Source organism: Glandiceps talaboti, chromosome 1, assembly GCF_964340395.1.
Source record: "Glandiceps talaboti chromosome 1, keGlaTala1.1, whole genome shotgun sequence".
NCBI lineage: Eukaryota > Metazoa > Hemichordata > Enteropneusta > Spengelidae > Glandiceps > Glandiceps talaboti.
This window is the reverse complement of record NC_135549.1, coordinates 22,365,257-22,384,862: the sequence shown is the minus strand read 5'-3', so window position 1 is coordinate 22,384,862 and position 19,606 is coordinate 22,365,257. Positions and strand designations below refer to the sequence as shown.

At 35.2% G+C, this 19,606-nt stretch overlaps 1 protein-coding gene across 2 annotated transcripts; it reads right to left on the bottom strand.

Annotated features, from left to right (window-relative positions):
* Window positions 1-1,992: 1,992 nt before the first annotated feature.
* On the bottom strand, window positions 1,993-17,648 carry LOC144448631 (haloacid dehalogenase-like hydrolase domain-containing 5). Of its 2 annotated transcripts, XM_078138941.1 has the most exons (8): window positions 17,511-17,648; window positions 15,266-15,520; window positions 11,632-11,744; window positions 10,569-10,659; window positions 5,819-6,030; window positions 5,115-5,160; window positions 4,297-4,439; window positions 1,993-3,768 (listed from the first exon to the last, which is right to left on the bottom strand). In XM_078138941.1, exons 1-8 carry the CDS (start codon window positions 17,622-17,624, stop codon window positions 3,384-3,386), a joined length of 1,359 nt encoding a protein of 452 aa, XP_077995067.1. In that variant the 5' UTR covers window positions 17,625-17,648; the 3' UTR covers window positions 1,993-3,383. The 2 variants fall into 2 exon arrangements, with proteins under 2 accessions (XP_077995067.1, XP_077995142.1); XM_078139016.1 differs by lacking the exon at window positions 15,266-15,520.
* Window positions 17,649-19,606: the final 1,958 nt, after the last annotated feature.

Below are 19,606 nucleotides of genomic sequence, written 5' to 3'. Positions count from 1 at the left end.
TTCTCCATTTGTCTTGAGCACCCCCAGGGTTAAATTTACATGAAATGTCCACTGCATGGTTTGCCGTCTGTAGTGTAATGAGTGTATTTAGTTACTGACTCATTTGAATAAGGATAGTTTGACTGGTTTTCATGGTTAAAGGAACTACACACTGTGATCGATCATGCTGTTAGGTGAAAATTTTCAATTCGTTATTATCAGCCTTGACAATGTAATCACGATAAAGCAGAGAATACGAGGGCTAGGAGGTACGACCAACTAACGATGTATCTCGACAGCGCAGTAAACAGACTACCTATATACTGGTATGGTGAGTGTAACGCAACAGTGTTGTACTGTGAGAGAACAACACTGTAGTAACACTCAGCACAGCTGGCTATATCTATTGTTCTTTCATTTACAATCTAAAAAATAGACTATTGGTGTCACAATATATAATCTGTACAATTGTTCACTCAGCTGCTGCTATCTTTGATATTTCACATAATTCCTTGTGTTTATACATTACTCAATATTAAATTAAAATAAAAACATAAATTAAAAAAATAAATAACATACATAAAAAGTGCTATTATCACTCTTAATCTCACAAGTCCAGCTGAATTAATTAATTTGCTTTGTAACCTTTGACCTTTTAATATACAAGGAATTATGGGAAATATTCAAATAGAAAAAGGTGAAAGCCAATCACAGCTCATCACAGTGATATTCACAGTCATACAACCAATCAAACTCTGACACTGTAAATCATCCAGGCACAACACAAATTGAGGTAAAAACAAAGAACTGAAACTTTAAATCACCATTTGCACTTTATGACTGAAAGTAAATTTGTCACAAATTCAAAAACAAAAAAGTGAAACCTGTTAATAGTTAAAGTACAGATTTTCATAAATCTTGGAATGTTAAAAACTTTTAATTTTACAACCTGATTTCTTGAGATCATTTTCTTCCACTTTTTTTTTTGTTGCAGATTAAATTATTGCTATTGTTTACACCTCAACATAAAATCTTTGTGGTAATCTTATAAATATTAATTTATGCATATTTTAAAACTAAAAGTGATATTTCATCCTCTAACAAACAGAGGTCAAAGTGCAGATAATCGAATAACGTTAAAAATATCCTACTGTTAGTATTTGCACGTACCTTGGGGGAGATATTTCAGATTACTCTACATAATTGGTTGACAGGATATTGTGCAATTGGTTGTCTCATAGAATAACAACCCAACTTTTGCTATGATAGTAATGTCATTATGTGACATGGGGTGAGTTCAATATAAAAACTGTTTGCGATCCGTTAGCTAGCCCGCCCACAGCACTGATCTGTAACTAGGCTAACTCATGTAGTATAATTATGTAGTATATTATGAGAGCTAATGCAGTTATAGATCCAGCACCATAGGCAGTCTACCTCATTGATCACAAACTTTTTTATTCACGGTGTCATGGTATGATAGTGAGGCTCTTGTCATACATGAAAGTGAGACTCCTGACATACATGAAAGTGAGGCTCCTGACATACTGAAAGTGAGGCTCCTGACATACTGAAAGTGAGGCTCCTCACAAACATGAAAGTCAGGCTCCTCATACTGAAAGTGAGGCTCCTGACCTGCATGAAAGTGATATGCAATCATATTTAATGCCTAGTCTGATCAGCATCAGACCAAGGAAACGAAATTGGTTTACAAAGTCAGAGGAATTAAGACATTAGATTTCCAAGATATTGCAGCCAAAAGTGTAAGGTTACACTTGTTTTGAAGTTACATAACATAATTGTTCATATTGAAGAGCCAAACTTCCACCCAGAATGTCATTTCTATTTTTATAAAATCCACACATTATGACATAATCCCCACAACTTGAACCAAATCATATCACCTTTTCATCATTCTTTGAAACAAAATATTATATTTGCATCCAATTAAAGGAAAGGAATCCCAATGTCTCCTTGTAAGTATGACCCCTCCCCACACCCACCCACCCTCTCTCTAAAATCAGAAATTACACAGAAATTGCATCTCTTCACATAAAGTGTATAGATACACCTGTTCACATTTACTCATAATTTAGTAATAGAAATAAATATTATGTTCTGAATTTAAATCTATGATTCTATTTTTTTTGTGCCTTGTGTATCTGAAATGACAACAGGTACCCATCCACACATACACTAGCCTAGAGACTTATCATTGGCTTTCAAATGACCCTCACTGCAGGTGGAATGACCCTTTTTTATGCAATATACTACACCCCCCCCCCCCCTCCTGAAAATATTTAAAATGGCTGTAGTAATGTTTACAACAGAAAATCACACAGAAAACTGTGCCAGAAAAAGATGTAACTCTAGGCATTGGAATTGATAACCAACGAGAAATCTCTAGGCTGTATATGTACACCCATGTCTAAAATAACCCTGTTACAGTACTTAACCAGGGTTCACTCAAGGCAATCATAGCATAGTGTGATAATGCCCTGTGGTTTCTTCAAACCAAAAAGGAGCAAATAAAAATGACAGCACATGTTTTTTTTCTTAACTTAAAAGTCCTACTTCTCTATCATTGATTTCTGAGGAGAATACATTACTCGTTAGCACTATAGTTGACTTTTCAGTTCAAAGATGCATAGCGTGATTGGGCATCATTTCTGTGGTTACACTGTGGCTCCCTTCATCATTGATTACGTTTGAAATATAATATTCATTTTTAAATTATGGAAAGACATACTGGCCTTTAAAGTATGTGGTGTTTCATGGAAGAATAACTAAATGCCATCAATGAAGCATTTTTTCTACATAGAACTGGGGTAGACAAATGACAATGATCCCCCACCCCCACCTCCACCCCCGTAGTATACACAAAACTAGACTGAACTATTTATTGTTGTTGGCACTCCACATCACTGTTGCTTACACAAAGCGTAAGCAGCAACAACGTGGACACATTTCAGCATAAGTGACAACAATGTGGACACAAAGCGCACGCGAGTATAATGTGGACACAAAGCGTACGCCACTGCAATGTGGACACAAAGCGTACGCCACTGCAATGTGGACACAAAGCGTACGCCACTGCAATGTGGACACAAAGTGTACGCGACTGTAATGTGAACACAAAGTGTATGTGACTGTTATGTGGACACAAAGCATACATGACTGTAATGTGGACACAAAGCATACGCGACCGCAATGTGGACACAAAGTGTACGTGACTGTAATGTGAACACAAATGTGAATGCAAATAACAATGAATATGTCAGTCTAGCACAAAACATGCACAAAATACATGTTGTCAGGGGGCAGGGAGACACGCAATACATCTTAAAACTACATGGCAACAGAACTATTGCTATCTGACCACCTAATGCCAACTATAGCATTCCTTATTTAAATTCCTCCCTGCTATATATTGCCTTGATTGCCTCATAGACATTGTCTGCTATGAGTGATGGTCTAGTCAACTCATCTAAGTACGGGAAATCCCTGTGTCCATGATCAACACCATCCATATGTTGATTTCTCTGTTCACAATAAACGCCCGTACATACGAGTACCGATTCCATACTCTCGGCACACTTCTCAAAGGTGTGATCTACTGAGACATCTCCTATGTGGCTAGTGACGGTGGAGAGGTAGGTGGTCTGTTCTTTTCCGTGTGCTGCTGTAAGTTTTGTCTTGGCTGAGGTTGATTTCAACATGTTAATTGGTTTGCTGGCTAGATATTGGTTGTACAGGTTAGCACCGTAGATGTCTGTCATCGGATTGTCCCTGTGGAAGTAAACAAGAAAATCCGTACTTTCCTGGATGTTCCTAGAGTGACTTCTTATCAAAGAAATAACATCCTCTAGTGGAGGACAAAACAAATAGTAGACCATTTTGACTCAAAGAAATAGTGTAACTTTTTTTTTACAGCGTAATTATGTGTGACAATATACAACATCCCCAACTGCCAAAGCCCCCCACCACCTCAAATGTGGTTGGACAATGAAAGGCAATATATTAGAATGTTCAAATCTTTAAGATGTGTATTTTAAATGTATCTGCCTCAAACTAATATATTCAAGCAACTTTCTTTGTCACTGCCAATGGATCTGCTAGAGGCTTCGATTATAAAAAAGTACTCTTTGCATTTGAATGTATAGACAGTTTTATCTTCATATTATACAAGGTCTAATAATATGGTGTTTTTTTTACTCTTTTTAATTTTTAGTTTCATAGTTCAGAAATGGATTGAATTGTGATGTATCATGAAACATACAACAAAGTTGAAAGGTCAAAGATTAAAGGTCAGCTTACCCTATTACGTATAGCGTTCTGAGTGGACTCTCTAGTCCCATATTATTGGCAACCTGTGCAGCTATGTGTTCAGAGTGATGATATGTTATTTCACTTGGCTTTCCTGTCAACACGGTGTACTTCATCGGAAGACCTGTAATTTTCTAGAGCAAAACATAGAAAGAGTGAAGTTAGAACAACTTACATCATACTTTCTGGACTGAGTAGTTGTGGCATACAGACTGTGGAGCTATTATGAAGGCGATGTCAATCATGGCTGATCAACACCTTAGAGGTTCTCAACTGAGTAAGACACACTGCGTTGTTCTGCTCTTATCAGCTGTCATTCTGCCCTCGTTGGCTATCTCTTCATGAGAGGGCCGCCACCAACTGTATATCTACATGTATCTACTGAGGTGTTTGCAGCAACTCACTAAATAAATCATGGAGATATATACTCTAAACTGTCTCTTGTTTTTTAGCGTACTGGTAGTCTCAAGGGGTGGCAGGTGTACTCGAGTGCTGCTTAATCAAAAGGGAACACTGTGTGTAGACTTGATGGCACATGAAATTCAAAAATCAAAGATCTTCAAATTGTTGAAACAATGTCAGCCACCCCTCAAGACTACAGATGTAGGCTACTGTTTCTATGATGTTCTCCTACAAACTAATTGGTTGATACCACATGGCAGTGGTTGACGGCAGCTTATTGGTAAATACAGTGATCTCTATACACTACACAGTACCATTTCGAGGTTAAACAACAGCTGTCAAAATTAGCCAAAGAATGGGGAAATAAAAAATATGTCTTAAGTTTCATAGCGTGATTGTACACTCACCTTGTAAAGAGTTTCCAGACATAATAGAAATGAACCATGACCCATCCTGTGTGAATACAATGATAAACATGAATGTTTAAATGGGGGGAAAAAGCATCAATATCACCTATTTCTTCTAGAACTACTATTTTGTTTTTACCCATGGAAAGACTTAGGTGAATCTCAAATACACAGAACACATAAGTAGTATAATGTAGTTGAAATTATTAACACCTGACATTTGGAATGTATATATTTCTGAATATATTGTATCTGGTGAAGTAGATAGGGGAGCTAAAATCAGTAAACAATGTTAGGCACTTCATTGTTGTTCCACCAAAGTTGTGTGGCCATTTTTTTCAAGAAATGTGAAGCTCCTACCATTGTTTATTTCCCATAATGCCTCACCCCAGTGTACAGTAGGCCTGTATCAGTCTAATCTGTCAATATTTATAATTCAGAGAGGCCGGCTGCAAAGTGTACTAGAGTTTTGTCAAAATGAATATCTTGGTCCTCTAAGCGTAAAGAAACACAGCTAAAGATAAATTCAACCTTGTCTTGGCTCCTGTTAATTTGAAGGGGTGGGGGTGAGGGGTGGGGGGTGACAATCTGGTTGAGATCCTTAAGATAAAATACTTGTCTAATAGATTGGGAGTACAGAGTTCTGCATTTGTATAAACTGATCCACTTGATTATGATATGAATCAATTACTTTGATGACTCACCTTGGCATAGCAGCCTCTGCCATCCATAGTAAATCCATATTACATGCGAGTACTGGTAAATGGGGATTGGGAACCATACTACAGTTTGTTGATGGCTGACCATTCGTTAGTAGACAATCTAGTATCAACTGTAGACTGGTTTCCCACCTGACTGGCTCACCAAATAACACTACAGCCTCTAGTTTGGGAAAGTGTGACCTCAAAATATTTGGCTGGAAGAGATGAAAGAAAATATATCTTGGTCATTACGTGGGTAGAATACAGACAAACAGACAGACAGACAGACAGACAGACCAGACAGACCAGACAAACAGACAGACAGACAGACACATACATACACAGCCACACATGTAGAAATAATGCTGTTAACACCTGACATTTAAACTCAGAATTCATTGATCTATAACACCCCCATTTAGTCAGAGTTCACTGAGCAGTACCCCCCCCCCCCATTACTCTGTTGACCCTTGGCATTTAGTCAGAGTTCATTGATCTGTGACCCCCACCCCACCCCAATTAATGTTAACCCCTGACATTTAAACTCAGAGTTCAATGGAATGGAATGGAGTGGAATGGAATAGAACAGAACAGAATAGAACAGAAGTTCTCTATGTGATATACTACTGGTACCATCAACTTTAACAAATACACATAAAAAATCTAAAGTAGTAGTTCCAAAGAAATCAGTAACAGGAATCCACCACACATCACATGTTTATGACAAACCTCACTTTTACTTTTGCTTGTATAGTGGGTATAAATAGAAGACACATTCTATGTAAACCTACAAGTACTGATTTTAATTTCCTCCCATACAGTTAATTAGTAATGTTAGTCTAGTGCTATCCAATCTGATGACTTCTCAAGACATGATGTGATCCCACTGGTAGCATCTAGACTAAGTAGTCGGTCAGTTTGATAAAAAAATGCTGAGTCACATTGTCATTGACCATTAAATTGTAAACTACCTCACTTTCAACAAACCACACACTGAGACACCATAGTTCACTGATACAAAGTTCACACAGAGATAAACTGTGTTTTCCAAGGAGGAACAGATGATGCAATATTTGTCATTCCTGGTAACAACACATACAGTGTCTCACTGTCATGGCATGAAATCTAAGCAAATGTTAAGTGGTACTTAGAAATGTCTGCTTGAAATATTTGATGTCTAGAAATGATAACATAATGCCAGATGTGAAAGGTTTCAATAAAGTTTGATTTTGTTACATTATAAACTTGTTTGAATTTAATCAAATTTTTTCATTTTTTTCTATAGCAGTACTTGGTAGTGGTACATTTCTGTACACGACATGAGATAGAGCAGGAAACTGTTGTCTGCCTCCAAGTGCTTCAATAAATCTTACAACACTAACTTAAATGCTTAAATCTTGAAGTGCTATATAAACAAACTAAAGACTTTTAACTGGTTTTTTTTTATCTATCTAACCTCTGTGCCCTCTAATGCAATTATAGCCAAATTTTGTTGTTGTGAGTCAAAATGTGATAAAAATGGGATTTCTTGTGAGTCACCACTAAGTATGAGATAGGGGAACACCAAATTTTGGTGCATCACTAGAAATTGTGTGCATCGTCTGGATGCCAAAATGGTCTCTAACTAAACCATGTGAGTGGAGGTGTAAATCGTAAGGATACCATATAGGAACTAGACAACTAGTGTGCATCAGTGGCACGTCATGTTAAAGGGCACACTGCCCTGGAATTAATTTGTAACTTGACTAATAATGTCTATAGTCTTCTCTCTTCATAAAATGTTATGTGCAGACTTTTTCAGAAAAACCGTGAATACTTGTTGTACAGATTTGATATGTGGAAATATTTTGTACATGTTTTTTCAACTTATGGGAATTTGCAATTAACTGCAAATATTTTCATGAAATTGATCACAAAAAACGTGATATTGTAACATGCCAATCTGATTAAAATCTGATGTGGTGAAAGCGACTAGATGTCTTTATTTACCTCTATTTCAATATAGTTTTGTGTTGTTTGTTTTGTTCTGGGTGATGCCACCAATCACCCGGAACAAAACAAACAACACAAAGCAATGGAAATAAAGGTAAATTACGACATCTAACAGCTTTCACCACATCAGATTTTAATTTCATTGTGTAACATGCATAATTAATAATAATTGATTATGCCACTGCCTAGCTAATTATTTTCAGAATAGCAGATACTAATGATAATGGCTTCCTATTTTTTATTCAATCCCGATCTCTGCAGTTTGGCCAAAAAAATTCAAATTTTGAATTTATTTATCTAATTTATTTACAGGGCATATTATTGACATACTGTCTGATCTTCATTGTCATGCAAATAACCTTGGACAAATAAGACAAGACAGCTGATGTAACCACAAGTGATCCAAAAGTGAGACAGTTCAAGTGGTCAATGACCCCTATAACAATACAGAGATACTTTGTAAGAGAGAGGCAAAGACAAAAGCTAGTGAATCAGTATTACAACACCTGATCTACAAGTTGTAAAACTGTGACTGGGACAGACAGGTTAATGACCTCCCTCACAGTTGTCACAATAGTGTAGTGTAGATACAAACTTTGTGACAAAGAGAGGCTAGAAATAATGGTATAGTTCAACCATGGTATAAAGGGGCTGAGGCCTTAATACCTCCATGGTTCAAGCTATAGCAACATTCAAAACCAACATTTAAAGATGCTTACATGTACATCAGCTGAACCTCCCTATTAATATTATCAATTTCCATACGTAATTCCTATGGCAGAAAATAGATCAAACTGAAACGGAGTGGCTATTCTAACTCAATATTTTCACATACCAGTAAGACGTTCTAAATTTGAATAAACATACTCTATTGTACTAGATATTTACTCAACTGAATCGGACCAATCTGATTAAACGCTGATGTGGTGATCACCCGGAACAAAACAAACAACAAAAAGCGAATGGAAATAGAGGTAAATGAAGACATCTAGCTGCTATCATCACATCAGATTTTAATCAGATTGAAAATAGACGTGAAAGAGAGAGTTTCCAATGGCTATGGTAAACATTAAAATTGAAAGGAATAGTCTAGTGAAAAATCAATGGAAACGTTAATCATATTTCTACTTTCACACTATTTCTACCCTTTCACTTCATTCCATAACTGATCACACTTGTGTGTACATGCACACAAGACATTACTTCTCTAGTCTAGTAACTATACTTGTGTTTATTTTCTATGATCTCTCTCCACCGTATAGTCCAACGGATTTCTCTAGCACAGCATTCTGTTCTAACCACCACCAACAGCAGTAGTTTAATGCTTTTAGAGCATTGATATTAAACGTGATGACATTATCGTGTCCTCGCGTGACTTACTTTCAAATTGAAGGTTGAATTTGTAGTAAACTGAACAGAATAACACAAGGTAACCAATTACAACCGCCTGTTAATGTGTGATAGATTACTACTGACAAGCGCTGTTCACCCTTTCCCCAGCAGGAGATTTAGCTACATTTTGGCAGAATTTGTCCATTTGACTATATATGGTGAGAGAGATCATACAAAACAACCACAAATATAGTTACTGGACTATACTTCTTTGTCATAATTTTTAGAGATTGGGGGGAAAAAAGTCTTGAAAGCCAAACCAGCTCCATCTGAATCAACCTGTTTGTCATTGAATATATACAATATAGCCGAGTGTGGTTGAAATCTGACAATAAAAGTTCCAGACTATAAAACCTTCAGGGACCTCACCTTGGACTCTCTATACAATGACTTGATCAGTACAATACATTTAGCTTTTAATATGAAGTTGTTTTCTTTGGGGTCACAAAAAGTAACGTTCCCATGACAACACATAATATTTACATGTTTGTAGTAACTCTGTTCATCCAATCTATCTACATGTATGTCTGTTTTAGATTGAAAGATCCATTCTTGTTTCTACTTATGTAGTCTAGAAGCTATCCACACTTTCAAATTTCTTTGATCTCTCTTTCTCTCTCTCCATCTAGTCAAATGGATGTATGGTATGTAGAACAACAGCTGTATTTTAATCTAATTGGAGCCTGACGAGTCCATGCATCCACACGCGACTTACATTCAAACTTGCAGGTGGTGTTATAATGTAAACATAATTTATTAAACATAATGAATTACCCAATTACAAGCACCCTGTCAGCGTGTGATGGACTTCTACTGACATGCACTGTTCACACTTTTGTCAGTATGTGGACAAACTAGATTGTCATCCATTTGATTAGACTTGGAGAGGTGTGGAGATCAAAGAGAATTGACGGATTGATATCTTCTAGACTACCACATTTGTATAAACCACAAACTTCAACTTGCGGTTACATAAGCAGACACAGTCTAATATTTCAGTCTATGTCTGTATAAGATGATATCAAACTTTCCTAAAGCTATAAATCCTCCATAGGTTTAGTTTAACTTTGTACTGTTAGACGACTGTATATAAAGACATGGTTTCTTAATTTCACCTCAAAATACACAAAGAAAGAAACTCATTCCAATCCCATCTGCGTTAACAAACAGTAACAAGATGAATAACCAAAGGGCAAAGTACCGGTGATCATCATGGTACATTTATGTTATTGCCATTTTTTTTTTTTGGGGGGGGGGGGGGGGGAATGATGAGGGTTAGGGGGAATGGGGTAAGGGAGGGGTTGCATGTATATCTTATAACTAAGATGAGTCACAAACAAAGAAATGAACACCAGCATTGTATACTCACATCAAATTTCCTTCTTCTGTGATCAACCATATCAAGGAGTGGAAAGTTTTCTCTAAGCTCGTCTATCGTTGTGATATTTGTAAAACCTAAACTGTACAATATGGTTAAGGAATATACAGCATGTACAATATGGTTAAGATTGAAATATACAGCATGTTGTTATTTCATATTGTTATAAACAATACGGTTGTATTATTAAAATTACCATGATGGATATTATGTATATCAATTTGTGTTGATATTCTCTGCCTTAAGTCTGTCTGTGTCTGTCTATATGTCTATCTGTCTGTCTGTCTGTCTGTCTGTCAGTCTGGCTGTCTCTGCATCTGTCTGTCTGTCTGTCTGTGTCATCTCTCACTCCTTTTACCTTTCTCTTTTGACATCTTTCAAATAAACACAACACACACACATACACACATGGACTTTACACAGGTCTATTGGATGTACATGGTAATAATAAGCACACAGCTATTGGTACCTGACTACAACTATAACATATCAATGTTATCTCCTGTCTTGTCACTGTGTGTTTGCATTAAATTCTACCTATAGTTCAATTACAAGATCAATCTTCAATACATTAGCATAGAATCTAAAATACCGCATGAGAATACACTTAGATTCTAGGCTATCAATAAAATATATTTACTGTGTTTCTTAACAAACTATGTGTTGACTCTAGCTTCAGATATAGTTGAATTGGGGGTTAAGTTACTTTAAAACCATGCAATCCATTGCATCATAGCACAACACAGTTGTGTGTATATCAAGTATGTGCAAGATATTGTACATAAAATCACTTTGTGGTTTTGCATACAAAATGTCAAGATACCACAACAGATTAGAGTGTCAAGGGTTGAAATCCATTCACCCTCAAACACTAATCTATTTCTTTCTGTCTGATGAAACAAGTTCTGACATTGTTTTCCTACGGTCCAAAAGTTCATATTTATCGTAAACGTAAACAAGGACACTAACAATTCACATGACTGATATTTGATATGAGTTTTTGCGTAATAAATAACAACAAAAAACAAAATTTGTTTTAAAAAAAAAAGGATACAATTTTGCTATATCTGTGACTGGACCTTGCCCTGATACAAGTACGTGTTTGTCATGGAACTGTTCAAACATCTTCAAAGGACTGTGTGACATGACCACTTGTTCTGCTGATATCTATTAAAGGGTAAAAATAGAAATATCTTCAATTATTAAACAGAAAATGGTGTGACTAAATGAGTCACAAAATTCTTGAGAAATCTACCAAAAATGACCTTATGTACATACGAACGTATGTACGTACATGTACGTACGTACGTACGTACATACATACGTACGTATGTGTGTGTGTATGTGTGTGTGTATGTATATATGTATGTACGTGTACATACGTATAAAGAAAGAAACTCATTCCAATCCCATCTTAGTTAACAAACAGCAACAACATGAATAACCAAGGGGCAAAGTACCAGTGATCATCATGGTACATTTATGTTATTGCTATTATTTTTTTTTATTATTTTTTTACTTTATATTTAATACTGCTAAAATATACAAAACTAATACTTGTATGTGTTTATTTCCACACAGCATGGCAGTATAATGCCTTATATAGATGTAAACACAAACCAGTCTGTTGGTGTTATTTGCAAAACAAAGCTGTTACCAATACAGGAAACATTCTGAACAGCTGTAGTATTAGTACTCTAAGCCTACATTTTATGTATTGAAATAGACGTAGTCATACTCATCACATGTAAAATGTCACCTGATGACATCAAATTATATTTATAGGTTGTATGGTTTGATGTAAACATAAATACTACATACTACATTGATCTACATAGCAAGACTTTGAAATTCACTGTATGATATAGGAAGAGTGCAAATTGGTGAAAGCTTACTGGCTAATATCATGTTGCCCCTGACAACCAACCACTGTGACCTGGTTTGAATGTGAATATGAGATAAGAATGGAGAGGTATAATGTATATCACTATGTCATCACCACAAGGGTATAGCCATGGTATTAGTAGGAAATGCAACTCAATGCGAAACGTGCCTCATTGTATTATTTCATTTCCTTTACTTATATCATGATAATAATTACATTTATTTTGAAATTAATTTCTTTTGTTTACAGGAAAGATAAAAGGTATTCATATTAATTTCTTTTGTTTACAGGAAAGATAAAAGGTATTCATATTAATTTCTTTTGTTTACAGGAAAGATAAAAGGTATTCATTCAGTACATATAAAATTTGGTCAACAGTGTGAACATAGTTTTGTGTTTATTCATTAACACAATGTACATTGTATATGTACTACCACAGAGAGAATTAAAGTTGGACTGTCAAATATGCTACTGGTATAGGATAGAATTACATCAACTTCCAGTGAGATTCATCATCAGAAAATATGATTTATTTCATTCATATTGATTTGGACTACCAGTACTATGTTTACTGATAATGTAATTATATTTTCTTCTGTCTAAAATTGATTATACTACTAATGAGTTTAATTATAGATATATTGTGAGTACAGCTATTCAAATGATATTGTTTGGTAACCAATTGACTGAATGTACCTCAGATAGTACCGGGTGTTGCTATAATTGGAGGTATGCAAGGTATGCGGTTAACATGTATAGTACAAGAATACATTAAAAATAAGCAGTTTGTGTGTCATTTTTTGAATAATTTAAAATACTTAATTTTCAACTATTCACCTATTAGATATAAGGCATACATAATTAGAATACCTTTAAAACCACATCAAGCTTTCATATTAGATTTGAATTCTGCTAACAGCCGAGTTTCACTCTTTTGTTATTTCGCAATCTCTTGTATCCACACGATTATCCGGCTTTCCCTAGCAAGTTATTAATATTACCCGTTTGAAAATCACTCACTTGATAAGCTTAAAGTTACAGTTTGGGGTTGATTACAAATATCGTAACTAAGCCGAGAGTTGTCGGAGTTAGACATTCAGTAAGTACTGTAAACGGACAAGATATAGTTCAGATTTGTATTCAACTTTCATGATTCAGGTGAGAAAGAAACAGTTGTCTGGTACAGCTATAAAGAAAAGCTGGTCCTAATCAAATGAGTGAGTCTATCTAATTCTTATGGCTCCACTAATAGTAAGTGAGAACCTGGGACTGAATCGTGTACCTTTAAAATGACAGTTGCAAATAGGACACCTGTCACTTTCTGTGTAAACCTAATGAAAGAGACAATGCTCATTATAATACGTATAAGTATTTTATGACAAATATTTTTTAAACAATTCAGAAAATGCTGCTACATACTAAAAGAGCATTGTGATACACCATTTAAAGTTTACAGCTAAAATGATGTAGGCTTGGTGTTTCACTCATTTACATAATACACACCCTCAGACAACTTCAAATGCAAAATAAACAATTCCATAAGTGTCTGCAGGCACAATGGCCCTGGGGATGCAGAAGTAGTCAAGTTGAAATGTTGATTATCACATATCAGAAAATAAAGAATTAAAATTATCAAGTCCATGTGTAATGTTTTCATTAGAAGTCTGTTTTTTACTGCACTATGGAAGAATAGCAATGCTTATCAGTGTTCAATGTGATTGAGCAAAGGATCCTGCTGTGTTTATTTTGTCTCATTATTGTTAGTCTAGAGTTGAAGTATGTCCAGCTCTGTGTCAAAAACGCAATGTCCCATGAGTGAACCACCAAACATACATCATTTTACAAATGTAGCTATAATATTTGCCAAAAAGGACTTCATATATTTATTTGGGTGTGCTGCTATATGCTGCTTAGTGCTTTACATAACTGAGATTTACATGTAATCACCAAGCAGGCTATTATGTAACAACAGGCAAAACAAACTGAAAGTAATTGGTATTGTATTACATGTAAAAGCAACATCAAATCTTTTGTTCTGATCAAAAGAATACTGGAATTGTTTTTCAAAATGTGATAGAACAGACTTTTTAAAGTTTTTAGTTCATAAGCATCACTGACAAGTAGAGCATGAGACGTTTTGTCGTTATTATAATGGAAGTGGGTTTTTGTTTAGTGAGGACAAGGATTTTAAGACCTGATTCATGTGTCGATGACATAAATTTGAATGCCACTGCTTTCAAGACAGGCTCTATGTCATGCAAATGTCAGTAGAACTTGATGCATGATCTTTTGTGTGCATTCTTCTCTAGGCTTTTATTTTTGTCCTCCAACAAGAGTTTGATTGTTGGCAATCTAGTACAAGGTTACAATGCATTCCAATAATTATGTCTGACCATCAGTCAGCCAGGCAAATTGTTATCTGTCTGTAAATGTCAGTTTGACCACAGCTGTAGTAATTGTAGCATTTTGCTGCGGTTTTGCTAAGGTGGGGGTTAAACACCAAAACTTAAAAAGTCGCCAAAACAGACAAAAAAACCCTCAAACCACAGCAAAACGCTACAATTATTGCAGCTAGTTTGACCACAGACACCATAAATGGTTTGACCTTTTACAGAAAGTAGACCTCATTAATATGCAGATTAATATACCGATTCATGAATAATTCATGATTGTAGTTAAAGACATGGTGACTGTTTACTGGGTCAGATGAAAACCTTTTGAAAGTGGACATAAAATCCTGAGAGCAGTTATTTGGAAATAGTTGCAATTCAACAAAAAGAGATTACTAATTAAAAGTACTTACTTCAACGCCAAGATTTTCTGTCAACTGCCTGGCTTTCTCTTGTCGTAATGAATTGCCTGCATTAGTCACAAAAACTACTGGTACCCTGAATTGTCCCTGGGCATCGGTTAGTATCTTGAATGATTTTATAGCCTCTGGTAGAACTTGTTTCCCTCTCATAAGAACACCATCGATGTCAAACAATATGCCAAAATTTGGCTGTGTATTTAAAGACCTCCCTGAGCTGATATTTTTTGTGATGTGTTTTGCGAAACCCTACAAGATACAAGATGCACTTGGAAATCAACACAAAACATACTTAAAGTTGTCAGTTTAGGTATTTTTCTCTCAATGTTCAAAATGACAGCGTCTTAAAAATAATACACAAAAAAAAGGTATAGAATTCATATGCAGTAATGAGATCCATTGTTTGAATGTGGATAAGTTACAAAAACTATCTAGAAGACATGTTTAAAGGGGCATAAACTGTGTTTGGGGCGTAGTCCGTGCTGCATATGTAAAAGGTACTTGCAGTATTGAATCTTACTGAAGCATACTTATAGCCACCTCTGGCAATTAATTGAACTCAAACCTGGTATCCAGATATAATTTGCAAAGAATCCGATGACGTAATTTATAATACGTATAAAAAAAATTTCAAGAAATCCTTACTATGCAATCAACTGTTTTAACAACACAAGAAGACAATTGTAATGTTATAGAAAGCATGGACTGACATTAAAATCATTTTAAAATACTTTAATCAAGGTAATTATTTAAGTATTTTCACTTGAGTAAAAAGCTTATAAACTCAGCTTGTGCCACTTTAAGCATAAAACCAATTTGTTTTCCATAGAATCTAACAGACACAAACAAAGCTCATCAACTTTTCAAATATCAGATTTTTCTGTCTGCCTTCATTTTAAATTGACAATATGTATTTACACTTAGGCCTAAGAAAATAATGGTTTGGTTCCAGTTACCCACCCCCACCTAGCTTTTTACTGCCGACCCTAAAAAAATTTTACGTATTCAAGAAAAAAAAAATTGCAAAAACTGGGAAGTCTCATGAGAAATAGTGGATGTGGAAACTGACATTGACCTAAAAAGACAATATAAAACTGTTCTTCCAATCTGTAATGGCTGTACATCTGATAGGAAGAAATACTAGTAAACAACACGGAGACTATTTTGAAAACAATGAAAAACCTGAACTAGACACTCACACAGAAAAAAAAAAATTATAAAATAAAATAAAAAACCTACATACCCTACCTATTCTAACATTGAGCATAACCGGAATCACAATTTTTTTTTTATAAGGCCTTATCTACAAATAAGTATTTTTTTTAATATTAATTCCATATTAGACACCGCAGACTGGTGCTTAAGTAGATTTATTACATTTGAAAAAAAATATGACCCTTCTGTTTATAGGAAAACAATGTATTAGTGATTTTGAACGTTTTGGTATGAGAGTCAAAGAACATACACATGTGCATTGATAGTCTGGCTTTGTCATAGTTCAAGTTTATGCAAATGTACCACTTTTATTTTGAAGAACATAAACCACTGTAGTTTTGTACACAAATCTGAAATCAACAAGCAAGGTGACCAGACCTTTGCTGCTTATATTGTAAATTTGCCAGGAAAAACAGAAAGGGGATTGTCCAACTGGAGATAAACAACCTTTTGTAAGATGTAAGATCTCTCAATGCTTTGAATGCGAGGAGGGTGTCTGACGTCATGGGCAGTTGGCTGAGTCGCATGCCATTTTAAAGTTTCAATTTTCTCAACTTAATGTACATTATTATTTTACAAGTCTTTGAGCTGCCAGATATCACAAGTGTTTCTATATTAGGCTAACGTATTTAACACATCTGAAGGTCGGATTTGCATGACACTGGCACACAGTTACATTGATAATCGCAAGGGGATTGTTATGCATATGAACGTCTACATCCTTGATCCTTGTCCATCCATTTAGGCGGAAATTTCCGATCCAGAAAAACCCAATTTACCGTTTCGAAAAACAAAACTTTAGTATACTACTTGACAGTTCTTTGCATTCGATTGACTACATAAAAAGAACATAATCGACACGAATGTCTGTTTACGTTGGCTTTGAAAATCAGCTGTTCGAACGACAATAGATCGCTAGATCGTATACACAGTATACACCATAGTAATACACACACGTCGATGGGTTTCGTCATCTTTTTGCCGGTTAGCTTACCACTGCCTATCTGACCATCGATTTACTCACCTGAGATCCTGTGGTTTTCCTCCTTATAGATCTAACAAATATGTCATTTTGAGAGATGAAAAACGACGAAAAACGCCGGTAAATACAGCGACCAGAAGTCGAAACGGTCGCCATTTCAAGTTTCGTTATGTGTTACGTGACACACACCGCCGGTATAATATTCTAGAAGTGGGCGTGACCAATCAGAGTGCTTTTTGTAACCACGTGATACATCTGCTCCGCGTACTGCTACAGTGACGTCACATCACCCTTCAGAATTAACATTAAATACAAAAGCAAAGACCGTCTGGATGAAGGGAAATACATGTAAACAATACCAGTGCAATGCAATGCAGATGCAACGTCTGACACACTGAATGGGGTCCACGTGACATGTTCCACCTCACGTGCTCTATCTAAAATTTGTTTACAATATTCAAGGTCATACAAGTCAAGCGGTTCTAAATAATAATAAAAAATTAATCGCATTGGAATATTTTTCAATGATATAGTTGAAGAGAAAAAAGTATTTAAAAAGTTTCAGCTGACAAATTTGGCCACCTTTAGTTGAAATATACTGATCAAGCGATCAATCAATCAATCAATCAATCAATCAATCAATCACTTGGTTTGTTGAGCAAACTAGTACCAGTCAACTGTACATGGCACAAGTAGCTTATAGTACTTCATTTTTCCTTTGACTATTTCAGCTCTTAGTAAAGGCTGACTGTGAATAGATGAAATGTCAGGAAGTTTTTATTAAATGTTGACTTGTCTTTCTTGAACTCCAATCAATCAATCAATCAATCAATCAATCAATCAATCAATCAATCAATCAATCAATCAACCAACCAACCAACCAACCAATCAATCAATCAATCAATCAATCTAAGGAACTGCAAACAAATATGATATATATATATATATATATATATATATATATATATATATATATATATATATATATATATATATATATATATATATATATATATATATATATATATATATATTATATTGTATTGTAGTACATCCCTGACAATGCTGATGAGATGTCAGTGAAAATTTGAGATTCACTTCCAAGAATATTTTGACTCTGTGAGTAGAAATTTTCATTTGTACTATAAAGTATGAACCCAGAGTTCATGAACATTCATTCTCAAAATATGATGTAGTCATACACTTCCATAGTAGTTCTCAATGTATAGCTGTACAACATGGTTGTAGCACTAAATAGTAGAACAGGGTTTGGGTTTAGTTTTGAGATTCTACAAATACACCATGACAATCTCTGTAATTTCTATTTATAAAATTTGAGATAGAATTGGTACATCATAAACTAATTTAAATATTACTGAAATGTGGACAAGGGCGCTTCATCTATAATCTAATCTAAAACTTTTATCAATTCACACCATGTTGAAAATCAAAAACAAACAGGTCAGTGAACCAGTGCCAGAGTGATCCATGTCTTCTTTGGTAGAAAATCATAGACAAGAGTGGACATGGAATTTTGCTATCCCAACAAGATGTGTGCACTAAAGTCCTATACCCTCTATTTTGGAATGATCTAAGTGTGTTAATTATGTGCAGTCAATAAGATTCTATGTAAGTAACTTTTCTTAATACTTACAACCTATCATAACATAGACTGCAAGATACGTCGTGGGAGGGGTTGACCGATGTGTGAGGGCGCTCGTCATGGTGTACAGACAGAGTCAATCCTTTTTAAGATAAAATTTGACACCATCCTTTGCATTGTTATGAACCAGTGTGAAAACTGTTTACATGTATTCTTGGCTATTTGGACTGATGTCTCAACAATTCTGCTGTTCGCTGAAATGATCACATTGCTGAAATGAGAGCAGCTGATAACTGTAGCCTGTCATTCTATGACTTCTCACCTGATAACAGTGTAGATTTAGGTTCAGCTGATAAACTGAGACTAAAGTTTTGTGACTTGAGGCTTGTCCAGTATCTGATAACAGTGAAGCTTTTTTGTAAAGCTGATGACAAAGTTGTAAGTTTCAGTGATTACTTGATGACGGTAGTTAGCGTTATACTTGTTATAAGATTCAGATTCGCTATCACAAACAAAGGAACAGTGACCACACTTT

What these genes read in the sequence shown, in the direction of transcription:
- LOC144448631 (XM_078138941.1), bottom strand. Translation starts at nt 17,624, where the DNA reads ATGGCGACCGTTTCGACTTCTGGTCGCTGTATTTACCGGCGTTTTTCG. An exon ending in GCAGAGGCTGCTATGCCAAG is followed by an intron (nt 5,161 to 5,818) that starts GTGAGTCATCAA and finishes GTATTCACACAG; the next exon opens with GATGGGTCATGGTTCATTTC. An exon ending in GTCTGGAAACTCTTTACAAG is followed by an intron (nt 4,440 to 5,114) that starts GTGAGTGTACAA and finishes GTTTTGCTCTAG; the next exon opens with AAAATTACAGGTCTTCCGAT.